This window comes from Cervus canadensis, chromosome 22 (genome assembly GCF_019320065.1).
Source record: "Cervus canadensis isolate Bull #8, Minnesota chromosome 22, ASM1932006v1, whole genome shotgun sequence".
In the NCBI taxonomy this organism is placed as follows: domain Eukaryota; kingdom Metazoa; phylum Chordata; class Mammalia; order Artiodactyla; family Cervidae; genus Cervus; species Cervus canadensis.
In genome coordinates this window covers 17,906,438-17,926,981 of record NC_057407.1, presented here as the reverse complement: position 1 = coordinate 17,926,981, position 20,544 = coordinate 17,906,438, and the positions used below count along the sequence as shown (strand labels likewise).

Here is a 20,544-nt window from a genome sequence, read left to right as displayed (position 1 = left end):
GAAATTCAAGGTATTTAGGAATTTATAGCTGGAACTGTGACAGTATAATTTTTTAAGACACTCCCTCCCCCCAAAAGTTTATCTTTTAATCTTGGATACTATCCACAATTTTGGTGAGATTTATTCATTGTCTACCATGTTCTCTGCTGGACTCAGCAGAGGAGTGTACATGGAGTACCAGATAAATGGTCTTTCTACTCAAAGAAACTTAAATTGTTGTGGGGGGCGGGGGAAACCTGTATATAGATGAAGAATATGAAAAAAATCAAAGAAACTACACATGTATGATGTTTGAACAGAAAGATATGCCGATAAGCAAATGGTTTCTATGATTGAAAGTTAAAGAAAAAAAAGCTTCTATTCTGGTATTGAAAACTCCCATATAGGCCTATGCCATATCCCATATACCCCTTGAGGACTCTCAGTGGCTCTTCTTTCTGGGAAAATCCACATTTGAGAACAAATTCAGTAGTCTAGGATTTGTTCTGTTTGGTCACAGAAGGTACAAATGATGAGTCTGAAATAGATTTTTCCAACTGGCCTGGAATTTGAATGTCATTTCTTTCTTTTGCTGATCTTAAGAAACTAGCAATATTTTTATTGACTCCAAATGGTTGTTTGTAAATGACTGAAAAGATGCAGTTGCACACATAGTCAAGTCCATTTGCTAACACTGGGAAATTTCACATGTAAGCTGAGTTAGGCATCTGATTCTGGTGCCATAGCACTGCAGCAGTTGAAAGCCACTCAGTTCATGTAAGTATCTATGTCTTGGTTATTGTTGACCCTTCTTTTTCATCCCCCACACCTTGGCAGTTGTTCCATCTAGTCGTCCTCCTCAATTCACACATAAAACTCTCAGGTAGATTTTTTCTTAAAAATAAATTTTAACAGTAGTTAGAAACATTTAGTCATTTAATCCAACTTCCCTTCTGACCCGTTATACTTTATGATTCATTTGGTTTGCTCAGCAAAGGTGTGTTGCTCTGTCAAGCAGTAGGCTAGCAAATCAGGGATGACAAAGCAGACCTCTGAGTTTATATCTACTGAAATATACATCATTAGAGAATCCCATAAACACATGTGAAAGCACAAGTCTGACACGTTCTGTGAGGGAAAGCTTGTGGGAGTACCTAATTTGGGTACCCTAATCAGAGGGGTCTGGGAAGACTAGTCTGAGAAAGTGACACATGATCTGAAACATAAGGGCCAAGAGGGGAAGGAAGATCCTTCCTGCCATGGGCAACAGCGTGCATGAACGCTCTGATAGGTAGGAAGAACTGAGGCCAGAGCAGAAGATGGGAGGTGTTAAGGCTAAACTGAAACTGGAACATGTAAGTTATTGCAGGCAATGTTAAGGGCTTTCTTCTTAATCCTAAGAGTGGCAGGGAAGCCATTGAAAAGTTTTAAGTGACAAAGAGGAATAATTCAATTAGATGTTGATATAAGACCATTGGGCTACATTTTGGAGAGACCATGGGACAGGAAGCCAGAGTGAACTTGGTAGATCAGTTGAACGGCTTTGTGATCATCCAGGAGAGGGATGATGGTCTCTTGGATCAAGGTTCACGTCAAGATTTTGACATTTCAACCTGAATTGTTTATGATGCCATTCATTAGACCAGATTCTTGGTTTTAGGTGTCTTTGATACATTGAGGAGAAGCTGATCAAGAAGGCCACTGGATAGAACAAGTGACTCTCAGAAGAGAGGACTAGGCTAAAAATAGAAATTAGAGAATCTACCTTATAATATGCAAAATAGCTTTCCAGACTTATGTTCAAACACCTTCAAAATGACAGAAAATTCACAACCACAACAACTAGACATGCTTTAATTAAAGAAAGATGTTCCTTGTGTTGGACTAAAAGCTTTTTTTAAATTAATTTTTATTGGAGTATAGTTGTTTTACAATGTTGTGTTAGTTTCTGCTGTGCGAAGAAGTGAATTAGCTATATGCACATATCCCCTCTTTTTTCAGATTTCCTTCTCATTTAGGTCACTGCAGAGTAGTGAGTAGAGTTCCCTGTGCTACACACTAGGTTCTCATTTGCTATCAATTTTAAGAATCAGTTCAGTTCAGTTCAGTTCAGTTCAGCTCAGTCGCTCAGTTGTGTCTGACTCTGCGAACCCATGAATCACAGCACACCAGGCCTCCCTGTCCATCACAAACTCCCAGAGTTTACTCAAACTCATGCCCATCAAGTTGGTGATGCCATCCAACCATCCCATCCTCTGTCATCTCCTTCTCCTCCTGCCCCCAATCCCTCCCAGCATCAGGATCTTTTCCAGTGAGTCAGCTCTTCGCATGAGGTGGCCAAAGTACTGGAGTTTCAACTTCAGCATCAGTCCTTCCAATGAACACCCAGGACTGATCTCCTTTAGGATGGACTGGTTGGATCTCCTTGCAGTCCAAGGGACTCTCAAGAGTCTTCTCCAACACCACAGTTCAAAAGCATCAATTTTTCGGCACTCAGCTTTCTTCACAGTCCAACTCTCACATCCATACATGACCACTGGAAAAACCATAGCCTTGACTCGATGGACCTTTGTTGGCAAAGGTTGCTTTTTAATATGCTCTCTAGGTTGGTCATAACTTTCCTTCCAAAGAGTAAGCGTCTTTTAATTTCATGGCTGCAATCACCATCTGCAGTGATTTTGGAGCCCGAAAAAATAAAGTCAGCCACTGTTTCCACTGTTTTCCCATCTATTTCCCGTGAAGTGATGGGACCAGATGCCATGATCTTAGTTTTCACTCTCCTCTTTCACTTTCATCAAGAGGCTTTTTAGTTCCTCTTCACTTGATGCATAGTAGTGTGTATATGTCAATCCCAATCTCCCAGTTCATCCTATCCCCCCCCGCCTTGGTATCCTTACCTTTGTTCTCTACATCTGTGTCTCTATTTCTGCTTTGCAGATAAGTTCATCTGTACATTTTTCTGTATTCCATACGTAAGTAATATTATATGATATTTGTTTTTCTCTTTCTGACTTACTTCACTACGTGTGACACTCTCTAGGTCCATCCACGTCTCTGCAAGTGGTGAGATTTTGTTACTTTTTATGGCTGAGAAACATTCCATTGGGTATATGTACCACATCTTTATCAATTCCTTGGCTGATGAACATTTAGATTGCTTCCATGTCCTAGCTATTGTAAATAGTGCTGCAGTGAACATTGGCGTGCATGTATCTTTTAGAATTGTGATTTTCTCTGGGTATATGTCCAGGAGTGGGATTGATAGATCATATGGTAGTTCAATTTTTATTATTTTAAGGACACTTCACACTGTTCTCCATGGGCTTCCCTGGTGCCTCAGATGGTAAAGAATCTGCCTGCAGTGTGGGAGACCTGGGTTTGATCCCTGGGTTGGGAAGGAGGAGGAGGGCACAACAAACCACTGCAGTATTCTTGTCTGGAGAATCCCCATGGACAGAGGAGCTTGTGGGCTACAGTCCATGGGGCTGCAGAGTTGGACACACCTGAGCTACTAAGCGCAGCACATACTGTTCTCCACAGTGGCTGCACCAATTTACATTCCCACCAGCAGTGTAGAAAGGTTCCCTTTTCTCCACACCCTCTCCAGCATTTCAGTGGAGATGATTCCCTGAATCAAAAACCTTCAGTGATTCCCTGCCTATTCTGTGATTGCCTACCAGTTTTAGCATAGGCTCTTATCATTTTAAGGCCCTTTTCATTGTGACCCAACCCTATTCTTCCAGCTAGGCTGGTGATTTCATTATTCCCCAAACATACCTTACTCTTTTATTCTTTCATGCCTTTATTCAGTTACTTTCTTCTGCCTTGGACACATGGTGGTAAGTTGCTTCAGTCATGTCCAACTCTTTGCCACCCTATAGCCTGTAGCCTGCCGGACTGGTCTGTCCATGGGATTATCCAGGAAAGAATACTGGAGTGGGTTGCCATACCATTCTCTAGGGGATCTTCTCGACCCAGGGATGCATGTCCTGCATTACAGGCAGATTCTTTACCATCTGAGCCACTAGCCTATATATCTCTTATTCTTGAGATCTTACCATTCATTCAGGGTTTATTCAAGAAGTCACTTCCTCTTCATTCTCACTGGTCTTCCTTATTTAAAGGTAAAGCTCCCTGTTTACCTATACTATCACTTCCCTTCAGACTCCATGAGGGCAGGCAATGTGTATTGTCCATTTTGTGTCACTGAAAACTTCTAGGAAATGCCTGAGTGTGGAAATACTTGTTCAGTTGAGTTAGTTTTATTTTAATTATTTCCTCAAAGAGAAAAAACAATATTTTTCAGCAGGTTCCTTTTCTCTTTTTTTTCCCTTTTTTTATGAGGAAAAACATTTGTGGTAGTGGTTCTCATAAGATACTTAGCACAAAGACCACTTGGGGGAACCTGTGAAGATTATAGATTTCTAGACTCCCCAGGAAAATTCTAATTCTTGAATGCATATCTGATAGATGCAGATCTGATAGATCTGATGTTGGACCTCAGTATCTGTGCTTTTGTAAGTGCCCTGGGAAGGTGGGTGGGTTAAAGCAGGGAGGATTCAGATCATATGTCCCCTCGATTGTGCTTTCAGAAATACTGCAACATAGTGTTTGCCATTACGGCCATTAATGGACTATTATTACCTTCCTTTTACAAAACAGATCAGTTCATTAACAGAGGAGCAGTTAGCACACGCAACAGTAAACATCAAGATGTTTGTCATATTGCCTTTGGATCCAAAGTTCTTGGACCACCTCCACTCTCTGGCAGAAGAAATAACATGAGGCTATCCAATGAGGTAGGAGCAAGGTTTGAAGAGCTTACCTAAACATGGGTGGTATGGAAGGGGAAGGGTTTTCTCCCATTCAGAGGGCAAAAGGAAGGGAGAGAGACTACATGCCAAAAGCATAAGTCTTGAATAAATTTGGAACAGAAATTCTGGATTTTAGAAGACCCCAAAACTGTTTTCTTTCTGTCATGTCAACACAGTTAACACTTTTGAGTATTCTTTTCATTAAATATGTTCACAAAACTTAAAGACAAATATATGTGAGCACATTTTGTGGTCTCCTTCAAAAAGGAGTTGGATCATCACCAGATACCTTACAATGAACAGATTCTCAAATGTTTTATTTTTAATTTCCTCTGAGTATCTGACATACACAGTGATTTTCATTTCAACCCCTACCTACTAAAGATGGAGTGTGGCAAATAAGCACATTTTAATTTATGTTTCTATAAGATTTGCTTGTCTTCTGTTTTATGTCACATTATATTTATCCTTCCATTTCTTTCTAATTTTCTACCATAATTTCCCTCTCCAACTTTTTAAAGTTCTCATTCCCTTTGTTTTTTTTTTTTTGAAACTTACTCTATTTGTCCAACTATTATTTCTTCTGTGTAGATTCTACAAGAAATAAATGCAGTTCCTGTATTTTAAAATATAAGTTAATTCTTTTTCCTTATAGACAATAAGATCTGTTGGGTCTAAAAGTAACCGATCACACCAGCAGTCTACAGTAGAGAAGTGTGTTAACAGTGCAGAAATGTTAACCTTGCTGTTACCTGAGTCTGAGGCACAAAGAGATAAAGAAAATATCGGCCAAATAAAGCAGACTGTACCTGTTCTTGGTAAGAATTCTGCATAAAGATTGATAGCTAGTGAAAACAGTGAGAAACGTTAATAAGAAACTCATAGTTATATTCTTGATTAGATCTTAAGTTCAGAGAATTATCATTTAAAAATGAAAATAGTGGTAGATATTGAAATATGTTTAGAATAGTGTACTTTTATATGTATATACACATATATATATGTATATATATATGCTGCTAAGTCGCTTCAGTCATGTCCAACTCTGTGCGACCCCATAGACAGTAGCCCACCAGGCTCCCCCATCCCTGGGATTCTTCAGGCAAGAATACTGGAGTGGGTTGCCATTTCCTTCTCCAATGTGTGAAGGTGAAAAGTGAAAGTGAAGTCGCTCAGTCGTGTCCGACTCTTAGCGACCTCATGGACTGCAGCCAACCAGGCTCCCCCATCTATGGGATTCTCCAGGCAAGAGTACTGGAGTGGGGTGCCATTGCCTTCTCCCATATATACATATATATATGTATGTATATATAATCTTCTTGAACCTATCATTCTATTTATTGTTATTTTACATTGCTATAGTACCCCCATGTTTTTACTTTCTGATGACTAGTGATAAAATGTAGTATCCAATTATTGCTATATTTTGCAAACCCCATGTGCATTTTAAGTTTTCTTAGTTTTGTCTTTTAATTAATCTTCTATTTGTGAAGAGCACTTTATTATCCCTCCCTGTTACAAAAAATAACCCGATTAGTAAAGACAAGACTTTTATCCCAAGTTATATAAGATTGAGAGTTCGGGGCTAACAGGCTAAGTGATTTGCAATTTGTTTGCAATTGTTAGTTATTGGAAAGAATGGAAATCAGAACCCAAGGCTTACCACTCCCTGTCAATTTGTCCACTTTTACTGGTCTGACTTTTATCAGCATTGAAAAGGGGAGAGGCACTTGGGTTCATTTGATTTAGAAATTAATGATCACTGTTAGAGACTATATCTCCATTGGAATATAAAACTGAGATGAGGAAATTAATAACAGATATTCAGTCCCAGTTTTATCACTGTCTGTGAGACCTTGATCAGTTTTCTTAAAAACTATGAGCCTCAGTTTCCTCATCAGTAAGGATACAGTTACTACTATCACTAGTAGTAATAAGAAATAACAGCTGCCTTAAAGGGTCAGTTTGAGGATTCAGTGAGAACAGTCCGTCAAGCGCATTGTATTGTGCCAAGAATGTAAGTATTCAGTAAATACCAAATGCTGCTGCTATGAATATTATTATTATTATTATTACAGAAATTAAGAATTCTTCAAGATTGATCTCATTTCTCCAGGGTTCTTTTGGAAATTAGCCTCTAAGTGCTTCTTGAATGATAGCTGGCCATACTCTTCTAAAGGAAAAAAATAATTTTTCTGCATTGGCCATAGATTTAATTTTTTTGTGTTTTCTAATATAGCATGTTGCATGATTAGCATTAATCTAAATTATTTCTAGTTCTCTATATGGTTACATTACATGAATAAAATGCACTAGTAGTTTTGAGAACCTGATACAGTTCTAATATTGGGAATAGAAATAAATAGCTAGTTCCTATAAAGAAGTAAGTTGTGTTTTTTATACAGCTTTACATTTTGTCAAAATGATACATGAACATTCTCATTATGGCTATAATTACATTTAGAGTTGATTTCAAACTATATAGTACTTTCTGTTCTGGCTTTTTGTTCTTTGATATGAAAATGTACCAGCCAGTCTGCATATTATGCATCCGCATCCCCCTCAAGAACCGTCAGCCGATAAGAATAACAACAGGAGAAGATTTCGGTTAAAAAGCACCAGCGGAGAAAGGACAGAGACACCCAGCGGTAGGGCCCTAACTCAGTACTGTCTTATATCTGTGTGTTATTCAGGGCGATGCAATCTCTCTCTGCAGGTTGTAAATTTCAAAGGATTATGAACCAATTCATTTAAAATATAAATGTCTGTTCTACAAGGATTATGGAAATCAAATTTTCTACAAAAGAATTGCTCTAGAGCCTGACAGAGATTTGTTGGATTAAACAGACAGTGCCCCAAAGTGAAGGACTTCCTACTTCTACTCTCAGAGGCTGAATAAGCTTAAATTGTTGATTTTTAGAAATGGCCCAAATCTGATGGAGGTTCCTGCCTGCAGACTTTACTAAAATTGAACTTAACTCATAATTTTTCAGTTTTTATTTATCTCTCTTCTTTTTAAGTTGGGCCCATTTTGGATTGTTTTTATATTTGCTGTCTCTCCTTTTGGACTTCTTGATGTCTATTATAATGTAGATTAAAATTTCGGCTCTTTGCAACCAGTAAAGCATTAGAGAGATATAGTTGACTATTCTGTAAATTGTTATTCCTTAGAATACTAGATTTGAGTCACGTATGTACAGATTTGTATACACATGCATTAGTCTATCCTGAATCAAGCCCAGAATCTATGATATATACATCTGTTAGCATAATTTCTCGAAAGTGTAGCTTTCTTGGGGAGGCCAAAATTCCGCTTGCTAGGTTTCATATTATTTTTATAAAATAGTAGGTAGAAAAATTACTTCTGCAATAATGTCTGTGTCCATTTTTCTTAAGCTGCTAAAGGAACAAGCTTGGTTTAAAAGAGTTGAGTTCAATAAGAATTGTCATTTAGAGAAAACACACTCCATTTTACATGGAACCTAAGGAAAAAATATAGGACCTTTTAAAAATTATATGGGTTTTGGAATTCCTTTTATCACATATCATAAAACTTAAATTTAAAAAGTCCCCATGCAAATATCAAGGAATTTTAAGATGAACCTCTACAAAAAATACAGCTGGGTTCATCTTTTTTTTGTTGTTGTTGTTGTTGTTGACCTGAATCTTGGGAGCTAGTTTATTTATTTATTTTTTTTAATTTTTTTATTAGTTGGAGGCTAATTACTTCACAACATTTCAGTGGGTTTTGTCATACATTGATATGAATCAGCCATATATTTACACTTATTCCCCCAGCTGGGTTCATCTTAAAATATCCTACTGGAAAAAAAAATGCATATAATCTGTATTGTCACATCAAACTTTCTTTTTAATAATCATATAGAAAAGTATACCAAATGCCATTTTTCAAAAATTAATTTATGTATGTAAAAAGAAGTAATATAGAAGAAAATATTTATTCCATTAAAGGCACTTCTTCAGAAGATAACAGGAATGATGAACATAAAGCAGCAACTGTCCTCACCACTATGTCCCAGCAAAGAGCAGAGACATTGAACCCCCGCTCTCCAGTACCCCAGTCTCCTGATCAAGCAGGTTAGCATCTTTATTATACCATAATTGCTAACAGTTAATAATATATGGATATGTTAAATATTTCAAGCCTGGGCATTTTGAAAAGTCATGATACAGACATTTCCTATAATCTATCATTCTTTAAAATTCTTTTTAACTCAGTTTTATGTCAGACTTTAATGGATGAAAGACTATTTTTATTTTCAAATTTCAATGTACAAGTTACCGTGTTCAGAATGAAAGTTTAAAACTCTGTGAAGTTTTCACATGACATCTTCACCCTCCAGAAAGATTATCTATGACATCGTCACCCTCCCCAAAGATTATCTATTGTTGCAATTCTCCAGTCCTCTTTATAATGGAGATGTTGGAGTATAGAACATTGAGCCCATCAACATATCTTGCCTAGAAGGTGTGTGGTACTTTTACAAAAGCAAATTGTTTTTGAGCTAGGGAAAAAAGAAAATAAATGAAAATTGTTTGTAGTTTGTCAGTCTTATTTATGCAGTGTTGAAACCTTCATTAAAATGTTAGGTGCAATTAGTGTCTCTAGCATAAATCTGACTGTGTAGAAAAACTAATTAGATGTTTAGGTGATCATTCTTGCATTTATCTTGTTTGCTGCAATATTGTGATTACACAGTAATTTACATATTTTCCTAAGAAAACATACCAAATTATTCATTACAATTGATATGGAAATACTTGAGGTAAAACTGCAAATTCCAAAAAAGCATTTGGTAGTGAGATAATTAGAGTTCTTTTGGTGTAAAAACACTTCTTTTACTTTGACTTTTTTGACAGTTAATAATATGTTTGGTGCTAGGTCATACAAGTTGTTTAATTACCTAATGTAGATTCCCAAGATCTTTTCCTCCCATTTTCTTTACACATTCCTATACATAACAAAACACACTGGTTTTTGTAATCTTACTCAACATTTACTAAAGCATTTACCGTGTTTACAAAGCACCTGCTAGGCACTTAGCACCAAGCAGAGAGTTTGCTCTCCAGAAGAGGACAAGCCAGTGAATCTATTAATTTCATCCACCACAGAAGGAAATGGCAGTATTCTTGCCTGGAGAATTCCACAGACAGAGGAGCCTGGCGGGCTATAGTCCATGGGGTCGCAGAGTTGGACATGACTGAACGACTATCACTCACAGCTACACTGACTCAGGACTCTCCACATTTGCTGTGAACGTGGTCGGATGAAGTCGATTCAACCTGCTATTGTCCATTTACCTATAGAAAATGGGAAAGCCTTGTCCTTACTAGATTTTAGCTAAGAAATGCATTTTTATAGCCCTTTTATAGGCAAGTTATGTTATATAATCATAGTCATAAGTTAAGAAACAGATGAATTCACTTGAGAAGAATACAATTTTATGTGTGCCATCAATCTAATTTTTATTAAAGGCCTTTTTGTTTGTTGCTTTTGATTTTTTAGTATCAGCTTTGAAGTTTCAAGTTAGCCAGTCTTAGCTCTTGGATATTCTTCTTATGATATGATAAACATAATATGATTCAAGAATCAGGAGTAAAATTACCATGTTTGCATTGTGGTTCTGCAGAACACAGTTCTTGTAAGATTTTGACTATTGACAAAAAATAAGTGTAGCAAAAAATTTTTAAAAAAAAACATAAAACAAATTCAGTTGAGAAAATGCTCAGCTTTTCCTGCTGTCATTCTAAAGAAGAAAGTAAGCCTACTTTTAATAATGCTTTTTATAGAAAATTCTTTTCAAGTTTTTTGTGGTCATGAAATTATAAGATCTATCCCAATATTGAGTAAAAGATAAATTTTTTTAAAGTTTTGATGACAATATATCTTAGTGGTGGTATATAGTATTTTTAAAGAAAACAAAAATGTTCAGAAAAGACTTTCATAACAAAACACTCTCTCCTAAAATTAAAATTAAACCCAAAGGTCCTTTTCAGCAGCAGAACTCACCAGTCACACTAACAAATACTTCTGTGGACTTACTATTACTTGACAGATCTTCTCAGTTTAATTTATGAATTGTCTTATTCCAATTAGCAGAGTGGAGAGGGAAAGACTGTCACCTTTTTGTAGTTTTTTTTTTTTTCACCTCCTGCAGTTTTGTAATCTGAACAAGGCCCAGACATTTTATTTAAAGAACTTAAGTACTCTGTCCTCCTGAACTCAGACCCTTTTAAATTTGGAAGATTCCCCCACTCTGGATTATCAAATTAATGAGACTGTGCTATGAAGAACTTGCTGCAAGATAGGTGATAATTATTTCAGACTTTCAAATTTCCTGGCCAGTGTTTCAACTCAGATGGAGAGGAAGTAAGTACAAATGAGTTGCCCATAGCTCTGAGCACTAACTGTGGGTTAAAAGTTTAGCAGGTTATAAGATGGGGGATAAATTACCTTCCTTGGCTTTTGCATTATTTGATAAACCTGTTTCAGCAAGAAATGTTAATTTAACTACCTGCCTAATATAACACTTATGGAACACTACTCTAACTTCTGTCATCTTTTGCAATTGTCAGATGAGTGGATATTTCCCGAAAATGGCGATGACATGCCCTATTTGGCCTCTACCACACAGTCTCTACTTCTGGGTGAAGATTCGTGCCATACTTCATGCCTGTGCCTAGAAGCCAGCAAGGAAAGTGAACATGATCATCAGACAGAGGAAACCCAGACTGTTCCAAAGGATGTTTTCACTTTTTCATCCAGACCACGATCAGCACCTCATGGAAAGACTCAGACTATGTCCCCAGAAGCGTGCCTGTTTACTTTGGATCTAAAGGAAGATACCAGTGTGACAAGGAGTGACACCCAGACAGAGGAAGATTTTTACGGTGGTGACAGCAGCGAAGAGGTATGTTGCCTGACGAGGGAAATAGTTGTAAAGCATGGTTGTTCTATTAGCTCCAACTAAACACTAAAACTAGTTGAAAGAGAGGAAATCAACTGCTGTTTATAAAAATGCAGCAGATTGCAGTGTCAGTCAACAGTTGCCTCAGGTTGTTATGGTAACTCTAAATTGTTGCCTTTTTTATTAACAGTCAGCCAATTTCATTTTTAATTATGGAAACCAGTTTTTGGTTTGATTTTGTTTTTTCATTTTAATCTTTGTCTCACAGAATGAGAAATAATATGCAGTTTAGTTATATGATAGCATGACCAGTAAAACACTGAGAACACATTGTTCTCGATCTCTGGGGAAGTTGTGTTGCAGTTGCTAAGCATTCTGAATTGACAGTTTCCTGCCTTCCTTACTCCCCTGCCATCTTCTCACCTTAGACCTATTAGGACTCATTATTTTCCATATGGTCCCAGAATTTCAAGAGTTGTGCCAATTAAAGTTGCAATAATGAATCATGGATTACTGCTGGGATTTGCGTTACAGGAGGTTTTCTGTTTGCAATTATTTAGAATACAAATGTATCTCATAAATCAATAAATTCATAAAAAGTTTTTAATACCTTGTGAAATACCAAACTGGAGTTTGACACATTTGTTTAAAACTTAATATATTATACCTCTTTTTCTCCATAGAAAATGAATTTGTGAAATTTCTTTAGCATTGTTCTTTATTGATACACATTGATATTTTCTAGGAAAAAAAATATTTTAAAAGCAGATTATAGTGAACTTATGGTTTAGTGAAATTATACAAATTATATGTAGAAATTATAGGAATAATTAAGAAAACATGTTTGTATGCTTACAAACTTATTTTTAACAGCTGTATCTGATTAAGAATACCCCTTTGGACAAGAGGAAATATGTAAGTCCATAACTCCTACCTTCAGAACCAGTTGAGAATATGGTGAGATTGTTCAGACAGTAATTATTTTTTTCCAACTTTTAATGAGTTTCTGTAGCAAAAATGCATGGGGAAATCCTTTTTTATAACATTCTTGCTTCTGAGTGTGATGAAACTGTTAGTCAAATGAAACATAAACCTACTGCAAACCACTTTATGCATAAATGAATAAATGGTACATTTAAAATGTGTTGGGAACAAATTTGTCCCTTTCACCCTGAATAAAATTAACCTATATACTGTAAAATGAACATTTGTTTTCAGCATCTATATTGCTTCCATCCCAACTGTCAATTCTTCTACAGTATTAACTGGTTAATCTAGTAATCATACCATTTTGTTAACTGGGTAGGCCCATCCCCTTCCTATGTGCACAATTTACCTGAGCCAAAAGAATTACTGTGATGGTAGCAGTTCTATGGCAGATGGGAAGTGACAGTTCTCTGGAAACTTTGAGAGAAGTATTATGTGGAAACTACCCTTTAAATAACACCACATTAGGAAGATACCTCTCCACCTATAATGAAGGATGAGCCTTGAGAAGAAGCAATAGAGCTTTTGGAGAAAATGAAGCATATAGTTCTGAATATTTCAATTTGTCTTTCCTTTATATGCTTTCTTTTGCTACTAGCTACTCAACTTCTGACATCCTTCACCATTTATTATGCAGACATGTACTTGTTACCAACCACATGAAATTAAAAATTAATTTATTATGCATTTTCAAAGCTGTGATTGACATAGCTCTCTGGTCACCCCTGTGCCAAGACCATTAGATGGCTTGAGTCTGTAGTGTGACCATCTCATTGCTAACACCTGCCCTGCTCCACCTTTATTCAGAGCCTATAAAGAGTGGACAGCCAGAGAGAAGGGCAGAAGACCTCTATATCATGCAGGCTTTGCTGTTAGAGGCAATAACAAGATACAAACTAAACTACAGATGACCAACAAAAGTGCTGGGCTATGTTTAAACAAGTTCTATACCTTGTCTTGATCCTTTTTTTTTTATCAAATTGGATTGTTTGGGGGATTTTTGTAAGTTACTTTTCTGTAGGATTATGTCTTCCATTTATTAATTATATAAGTCAATGGAAAATTAGATTACATATTATAAATGGTTATTTACATATAGTCTTTGAAGAAAAATCAGTTGATTTAGACAATCTTACTATTAGTTGCATCATTTTAGAATGCAGTATTCTTAGAGTAACACTATTGTACCTAAGGAAAATATAATGTCATGCTATAAATAATGGACAAATTAGTAATAATTACATTACTTATTATGCATGAAGCTTGCAACTTGTAGTTGAAAGACTATTTGATGTTAGACTTCGAATATTTTTAAGGGGAAATTAGCTGTATTCATAGAACTGTTCAACTTCAGCTTCTTCAGTATTACTGGTTGGGGCATAGACTTGGATTACCGTGATATTGAATGGTTTGCCTTGGAAACAAACAGAGGTCATTCTGTCATTTTTGAGATTGCATCCAAGTACTGTATTTTGGACATGTATGGATGTGAGAGTTGGACTATAAAGAAAGCTGAGCGCAGAAGAATTGATGCTTTTGAACTGTGGTGTTGGAAAAGACTCTTGAGAGTCCCTTGGACTGCAAGGAGATCCAACCAGTCCATCCTAAAGGAGATCAGTCCTGGGTGTTCATTGCAAGGACTGATGTTGAAGCTGAAACTCCAAATCTTTGGCCACCTGATGTGAAGAGCTGACTCATTGGAAAAGACCCTGATGTTGGGAAAGATTGAGGGCAGGAGGAAAAGGGGACAACAGAGGATGAGGTGGTTGGATGGCATCACCAACTCAATGGACATGCATTTGGGTGGACTCCGGGAATTGGTGATGGACAAGGAGGCCTGGCATGCTGTGGTTCATGGAGTCGCAAAGAGTCGAACACAACTGAGTGACTGAACTGAACTGATGAGATGTATTCAGAAGCAAAAAAATAAAATAGGCAAAATCATGTTATCATGTTACAGAAAAAATACACTTATGATACTAAAGACTAATTAAAATAAGTTTTCAGTGCTAAGACAATTGTCTTTGTAATTTAAGTTCCTAATCATCAGTTCACATTTGAGATCTTCATTAATGTGAAAGACTCAAAAGCATAGTTTTTATTTTTTCACATCGTTTTAATCTTTGCTTTACTATATATTTTATTCCCTAGGCAGATATATAACACTAATTTTCCTGATACTCAATTAATTTGGAATTGGTACTTATTTGAAGACACATTATGGAAATTTATCTTGTGGTGAGTTGTAAAATCAGCTACCACGTAAAATGAATTTTCTAGGAAAGCTGTTAAAACCTTTCATAGGATTATAGCATCTTAAAAAAAAAAAAAAAGAGCATGTTACTATTATCACTATTTTGTTTTTTATGCCATTATTCCCAATGTGGCTTCAAGTATATATATCCAGTTTGTAATTTGAGATAGATAGCTTTATATTAATATTTTATTACTTCTCTAATTCAGTTTTTGTCTAGAAATATAGTCATTTTCCCCTAAACCCTGTCTGTGTATTACATACTAAAGTAGATAGTTACAAAGCTAGGTAATTTGTCTTATGTAACAGTCCAAACGAGAACATTTGAGCCAAAGAATTATCCGTATTTGGACATGAATTATGTAGACTGACTACTTATTATGTTCAAATTAGCCAAGAATCTTCCAGATCTCTTCATTTAACTCTGTTGAAGCCTATCAAGGACAGATTTACAAACAAAACAAATTATAAGGACCGTTTTAGCCCTTTCAGCTTTCCTGGTATTGTTGCTTTCAAGGGTTGTTTTTTTAACACTCATTAGTTAAACTATTTCATTTTTTCTTCCTGATGGCATGTACACTGTTATCCTGTCACCCCTACATGCTTGACTAATAATTTTGAGTTACATTCTCACACATATTTGCATACTCACAATAGAAATGATATTTACTCCACATGAGGCCACTTAAATTTCTGTGTACCCTTTAAAAAACTTTAAATGTCAGTTTACTTCTTGGAAAAAAATGGAAGAATTCTATTTTGAATGTATTGCTTGCATTTTTATTTCTTTATATCATGAGTTACAACATAACATACTCTCTAAACCTATCTGGCAAATTTAATATTTATTCCACGTGAGTAATTCTTTTAGGCTGTTCGCATCTGCATATCTTTATTATTATCTTCTGAAGCTTTTTTCCTCTCTGAAAAAGTTAGTTCCTATAACTTGGCCCTTCTTTGTTATAGGCTCGTAGTGTAGGTTATAAAACTCTTTGTCTTCTTAAAATAACATCATACAGCTTTTGCTAAAAGGTAAATATTTGCAGATTACTATTTGGTTATAAATAAGAAATTTTCACAAAAAACTTCGTTTTATTCAATTAAAGACCATGAAGTCTAGCTTATAAGGAAAATATATTTTTATCTTGCACAAGTAAAGGAATCTCATTATCTTCCCCAAATATTAACGTGATGATATTTGCCCATCCAATACTGTCCCTGTAACTTCTGTGATTTGTCTGTGAGGCATCGTCGGCTACAGGTAAAGATGTTTCAGTTCAGTTCAGTTCAGTCGCTCAGTCGTGTCTGACTCTTTGCCACCCCATGGACTGCAGCACACCAGGCTTCCCTGTCCATCACCAACTCACAGAGCTTTCTCAAACTCATGTCCATCAAGTCAGTGATGCCATCCAACCATCTTATCCTCTGCCATCTCCTTCTCCTTCTGCCTTCAGTCTTTCCCAGGATCAGGATCTTTTCTTATGAGTCAGTTCTTCACGTCAGGTGGCCAAAGTATTGGAAGTTTCAGCTTCAGCCTCAGTCCTCCCAGTGAATACTCAGGACTGATTTCCTTTAGGATGGACTGGTTTGATCTCCTTGCAGCCCATAAGGAATTTGCTCAGGTACTTGTAATACCAAGCACACTGCAAGTTAGTTGGTTGTTAGAAACAGTCACATCTTCCTTTCATTTTATTTGGCATTATTTTAATAGTTTCCTATTAAATTCAAGAGGTAGAAGAAGAAATACTCCTTAGAAACAGTTGTTAGTGAAGACTTTTAAGATATATTTGAATGGTTGATCTTGCTGTCATCAAAGAAAAAATTATTTTTTTATAAAGATGTTATGACTGATACTTTTAGCTGTGTTTGTGCAAATAATTGTGCTCTTTAGTTGACAGATTATATTTCTGCATCATCTGTATTGTCTGCTAGTGCTGTTCAACCAAAAGTTTCTGTCAGTTCACACATTTAATCACTAAAACTTTGGACAAAAGTAGAAACTCCTGCTGACTCTATCTCAGTTATAGATTCAGAACTGCCATCAAAAGTGTGTTTGGACTATTGCAGATGTGTTTGTTGAGAACTTTTAATAATGTTATATAAGACTTTTTTCACAGTGGACTGAATTAAAAAAGACAATTGAAATATAAATAAATATGATCATCCACTTTTATTATACAAAGGCTAAAACAGAGTTCTATCCTGAATCACTCAACATTAAAGGTGTGATACAAAAGAGCCTGGGTCCCATCTGCTCCAAGTAGATGGCCCTCAAGAGTCATTAAAATTACCTTTTTAAAATTACAACTCAGCAAGAGCAATTCACTTTGTGCATCCAGAAATTATTGTCCAAGTGCCCATCTGCATGTCCTTTCAAGAAACGTAGTTCAGCAGAGGAAGTGCTGGGTCCTTGGGGAAATCATTCTCATCTTCAGCATACATTTGCTGTGCTACAGTTAATCAGACAAACTCTATTGATGTTCCCGGCACTGGGGCCTGATTGAATATCTAACAAACAAATGTTTCTGAGCCCAGAAGACAAATGGTTCAAGAGATTTGGACTTTTAAAAAAATATGTTAAATCAAAAAGATTTTGTATTTGTTCTTCTGAGAAACAGATGAACACATGATTGGTATATGAAAATGGCATACCAAATCCTTTACTACTATGACAAATTCTATTCAATTGCTATGCCAGTTTTCAATGGTTCAGTGATAAACCAAATCAATGAAAGTGGTTATTTTTCAATCAGATCATAGTAAATCAGATTATAGTGAACTTCTTATGCATATAGTACATATATATGTTATTTAGTACAGATTAATCCAAAAGCATGTTGAGTCCGCATGTTACATATATGAAAGTAATAAAAGTCATTTATGCCTAGATCATCTATTTTAGTAAGTCCAAACATTACTGAAGAAAAGAGGAAAGTTTTGTCAGTGCACCACTACTAAGAAATACTATTTTTTATTTTCCGTCTATTTTCTCTCTAAGATAGAAGCTGAGCCAACTTAAATCAAAGTATTAGTCTTATATATTGTCTTGCCTTTCCCATTTATCCTAATTCCTCCTTCAAAATTGGGATAGATCAGATTTATTGGTTCCAGGCCAGCCAAAATAGGCAAGCCTTTTGTGCTCTGTCCAGATTCTCCACTTATTTGTCTTTTCCATGCATTTAAAGTAGCATAGAAACATATTACCATGAAAATTCAGTACTATGAAGAGAATGAATGCCTATCAGGAACACAACTAAATCTGTCCATTTCTTGGCCCATTTCCAAATCAGAGTATATCTTAGGGAAAATGTGAGATGAATGTCCCTTTACATACTCATGAACAGTTCTGTGTATATAATCCCGGCTCATGCCATACAAAAGGAAATACATCTGAGTAAACTTGCATAAAGAAGGAAAAGGCTGTACTCTGACCTACTTACAGATGGGAAAAAAATACACTTTCAGGTAGACAAAAATACTTCTGTTGAATGTTTTAGTGATGAAATTTGTGAGCTGACAAAAACTTTTAGATGATCAACAGCACTAGCAGACAATAGAGATGGTACAGGTATATACTTTGGTTGTCAACTAAAGAGCACAGTTATTTGCATTTGCTTGCATGAGTGCTAAGTCATTTCGGTCATGTCCAACTCTTTGCGACCCCATGGATTGTAGTCACCAGGCTCCTCTGTCCATAGAATTTTTCAGGCAAGAGTACTGGAGTGGGTTGCCATTTCCTTCTCCCAGGGATCTTCTGACCCAGGGGGATCAAACTTGTGTTTCCAACATTGCAGGCAGATTCTTTACCGCTGAGCCACGAGGGAAGACCAGTCCTCATAATAGTACATCTGAAACTTTTAAGTGAAATTTACTTCCTTCTATCTTTTGAAATTATTACTTTTGTAGGTATCTACCCCTCTGCTACTAGACTTTATGCCTCTCGAGGGCACTGTCCTTCTTCTTCTTACGTGTGTATCTTATATCGTTCCTAGAAAATACCTTACACATAATAGGAGCTTAATATTTATTGAACTAATGTTATTGCAAAAGCTCACAATTTCCCCCGATGTCGTATACAAAATGGAATCCCATAGTGATCCAGAGATTCTGATCCAAAGAGTTGTAATTATACCTTTTCCCTGTAACCAGCTGGTTTTTGTTAAGGGGAATCTGTTGGTTAATAATATGTTTTAAATTCACAGTACATGTCCTTATTTTTTACTGTGAAAACATGATGGTAATGAATAAGTAAAGGGTACTTAGGTCACAGAAATCCCACTGTCAATTGTGTATAACAATTATAAGAAATTAGACTGGATTTTTTTTTTAAGAGTTGGGAAAGATATAACACTGTCTAACAACCAGACTGAATTGTTAAAAATCAATCCTAGTTCCACTAGTTCTTTCTTAAAACTAAGGCTCGAAAGATGTTTGTTCTGTGTTCTGTTTACCTTTCTCTAGAAAACTGGCTAAACTTTTATTCTCTTTTTGTCTCTGGAACAAAAATTACAAGAGTCGCCACTCCATTCTGTAGTAATTCAGAGCATGAGGTATTTTTCAGGTCTCTTGCACTCTTTCCAGTTTTCTGCCTGAAGGCAAAGTTATTCAATCATATAAACATCCTCAGGGTTCCCAGGATATGGTGAAGGACAAGCTTACTCAGTAAATGTACAGCAAAGAGAGTTGCCCAGTGCCTGCAGCTCAGCCATGTGGTACTTCACAAGGACAGAAATATTCTTAAACTTCTTATTTTTCCACTTGGGACATAAAGTAAGTCCCATGGATTGATACCCAATTACCATCTTTTCTTTCCCCTATCTGGCACTCTGAACAATAAATTTCTCCTCCATCATTTATAAAGAAATAAATATATCAGAAGATCAAGTCAACATAGACAAAGAAAACGAGACCCAGGATGAATACCAAGAAGAAATGTTTGTAAAAGATCCTTAGACACTCTGCAGTTCTTTCTTTACTACAGATAGGCAAGCTGTTTCTTAGGAGAGGTTCTTAGACCCAAGTATACCTTTCTTGAGGGCACAGTTGTCTGATAATCCCAACTGCTTTCCACAAGAAAGGTGAATCATAACATGACAGGATTAGAAATCGCAGACTCCATGTAAAAGCTTCCCAAATGCACCAAGTACAACACACTCTACCTTCTACAGAACTCTCAAATCAGTCCAGCCTCCATTATCACCACCATTGAATTACCACAGCCACCTCAGCATTTCTGATCATTAACAATTTAATACTCTCATAATTGCCTCCCTTGCTACTATCTCCACAGACACTTCTGATATCCATAAACAATATCTGCACAAATTCAAACTCATCCCCATGCCTTCTGTTTTGTGCCATCGTGACATTTCCCCCCATCAAATTTCTCAGTGACCCTTTGTTGCTTTTTAGGCAAAGATCCTGGATGGCAAGGTTTAACTTCTGGCCTGCCATTATATTCCCACAATCTGCAGCGCCTAGAGCAGCGCCTAGCCTATGATGAGGAAGAAAGGAAGAGAGACAGAACAGTGAAAGACACACAGACAGATGAATCCTTTCTAATTAAAAGATTCAATAAATT

General features: G+C 36.3%; 1 protein-coding gene across 19 annotated transcripts in view; it reads left to right on the top strand.

Annotated features, from left to right (window-relative positions):
* Nucleotides 1-20,544, top strand: part of CFAP20DC (CFAP20 domain containing) — a 261,187-nt gene that overhangs the window by 138,077 nt on the left and 102,566 nt on the right. For 16 of the 19 annotated variants that reach the window (XM_043441990.1, XM_043441989.1, XM_043441972.1 and 13 more), the window contains 5 exons: nucleotides 4,642-4,778; nucleotides 5,449-5,611; nucleotides 7,325-7,441; nucleotides 8,766-8,891; nucleotides 11,391-11,725. In XM_043441990.1, the coding sequence (XP_043297925.1) occupies nucleotides 4,642-4,778; nucleotides 5,449-5,611; nucleotides 7,325-7,441; nucleotides 8,766-8,891; nucleotides 11,391-11,725 (878 nt within the window). The remainder of the gene's footprint in view (nucleotides 1-4,641; nucleotides 4,779-5,448; nucleotides 5,612-7,324; nucleotides 7,442-8,765; nucleotides 8,892-11,390; nucleotides 11,726-20,544) is intronic. The other 3 variants (XM_043441974.1, XM_043441975.1, XM_043441979.1) reach the window with 3 other exon arrangements.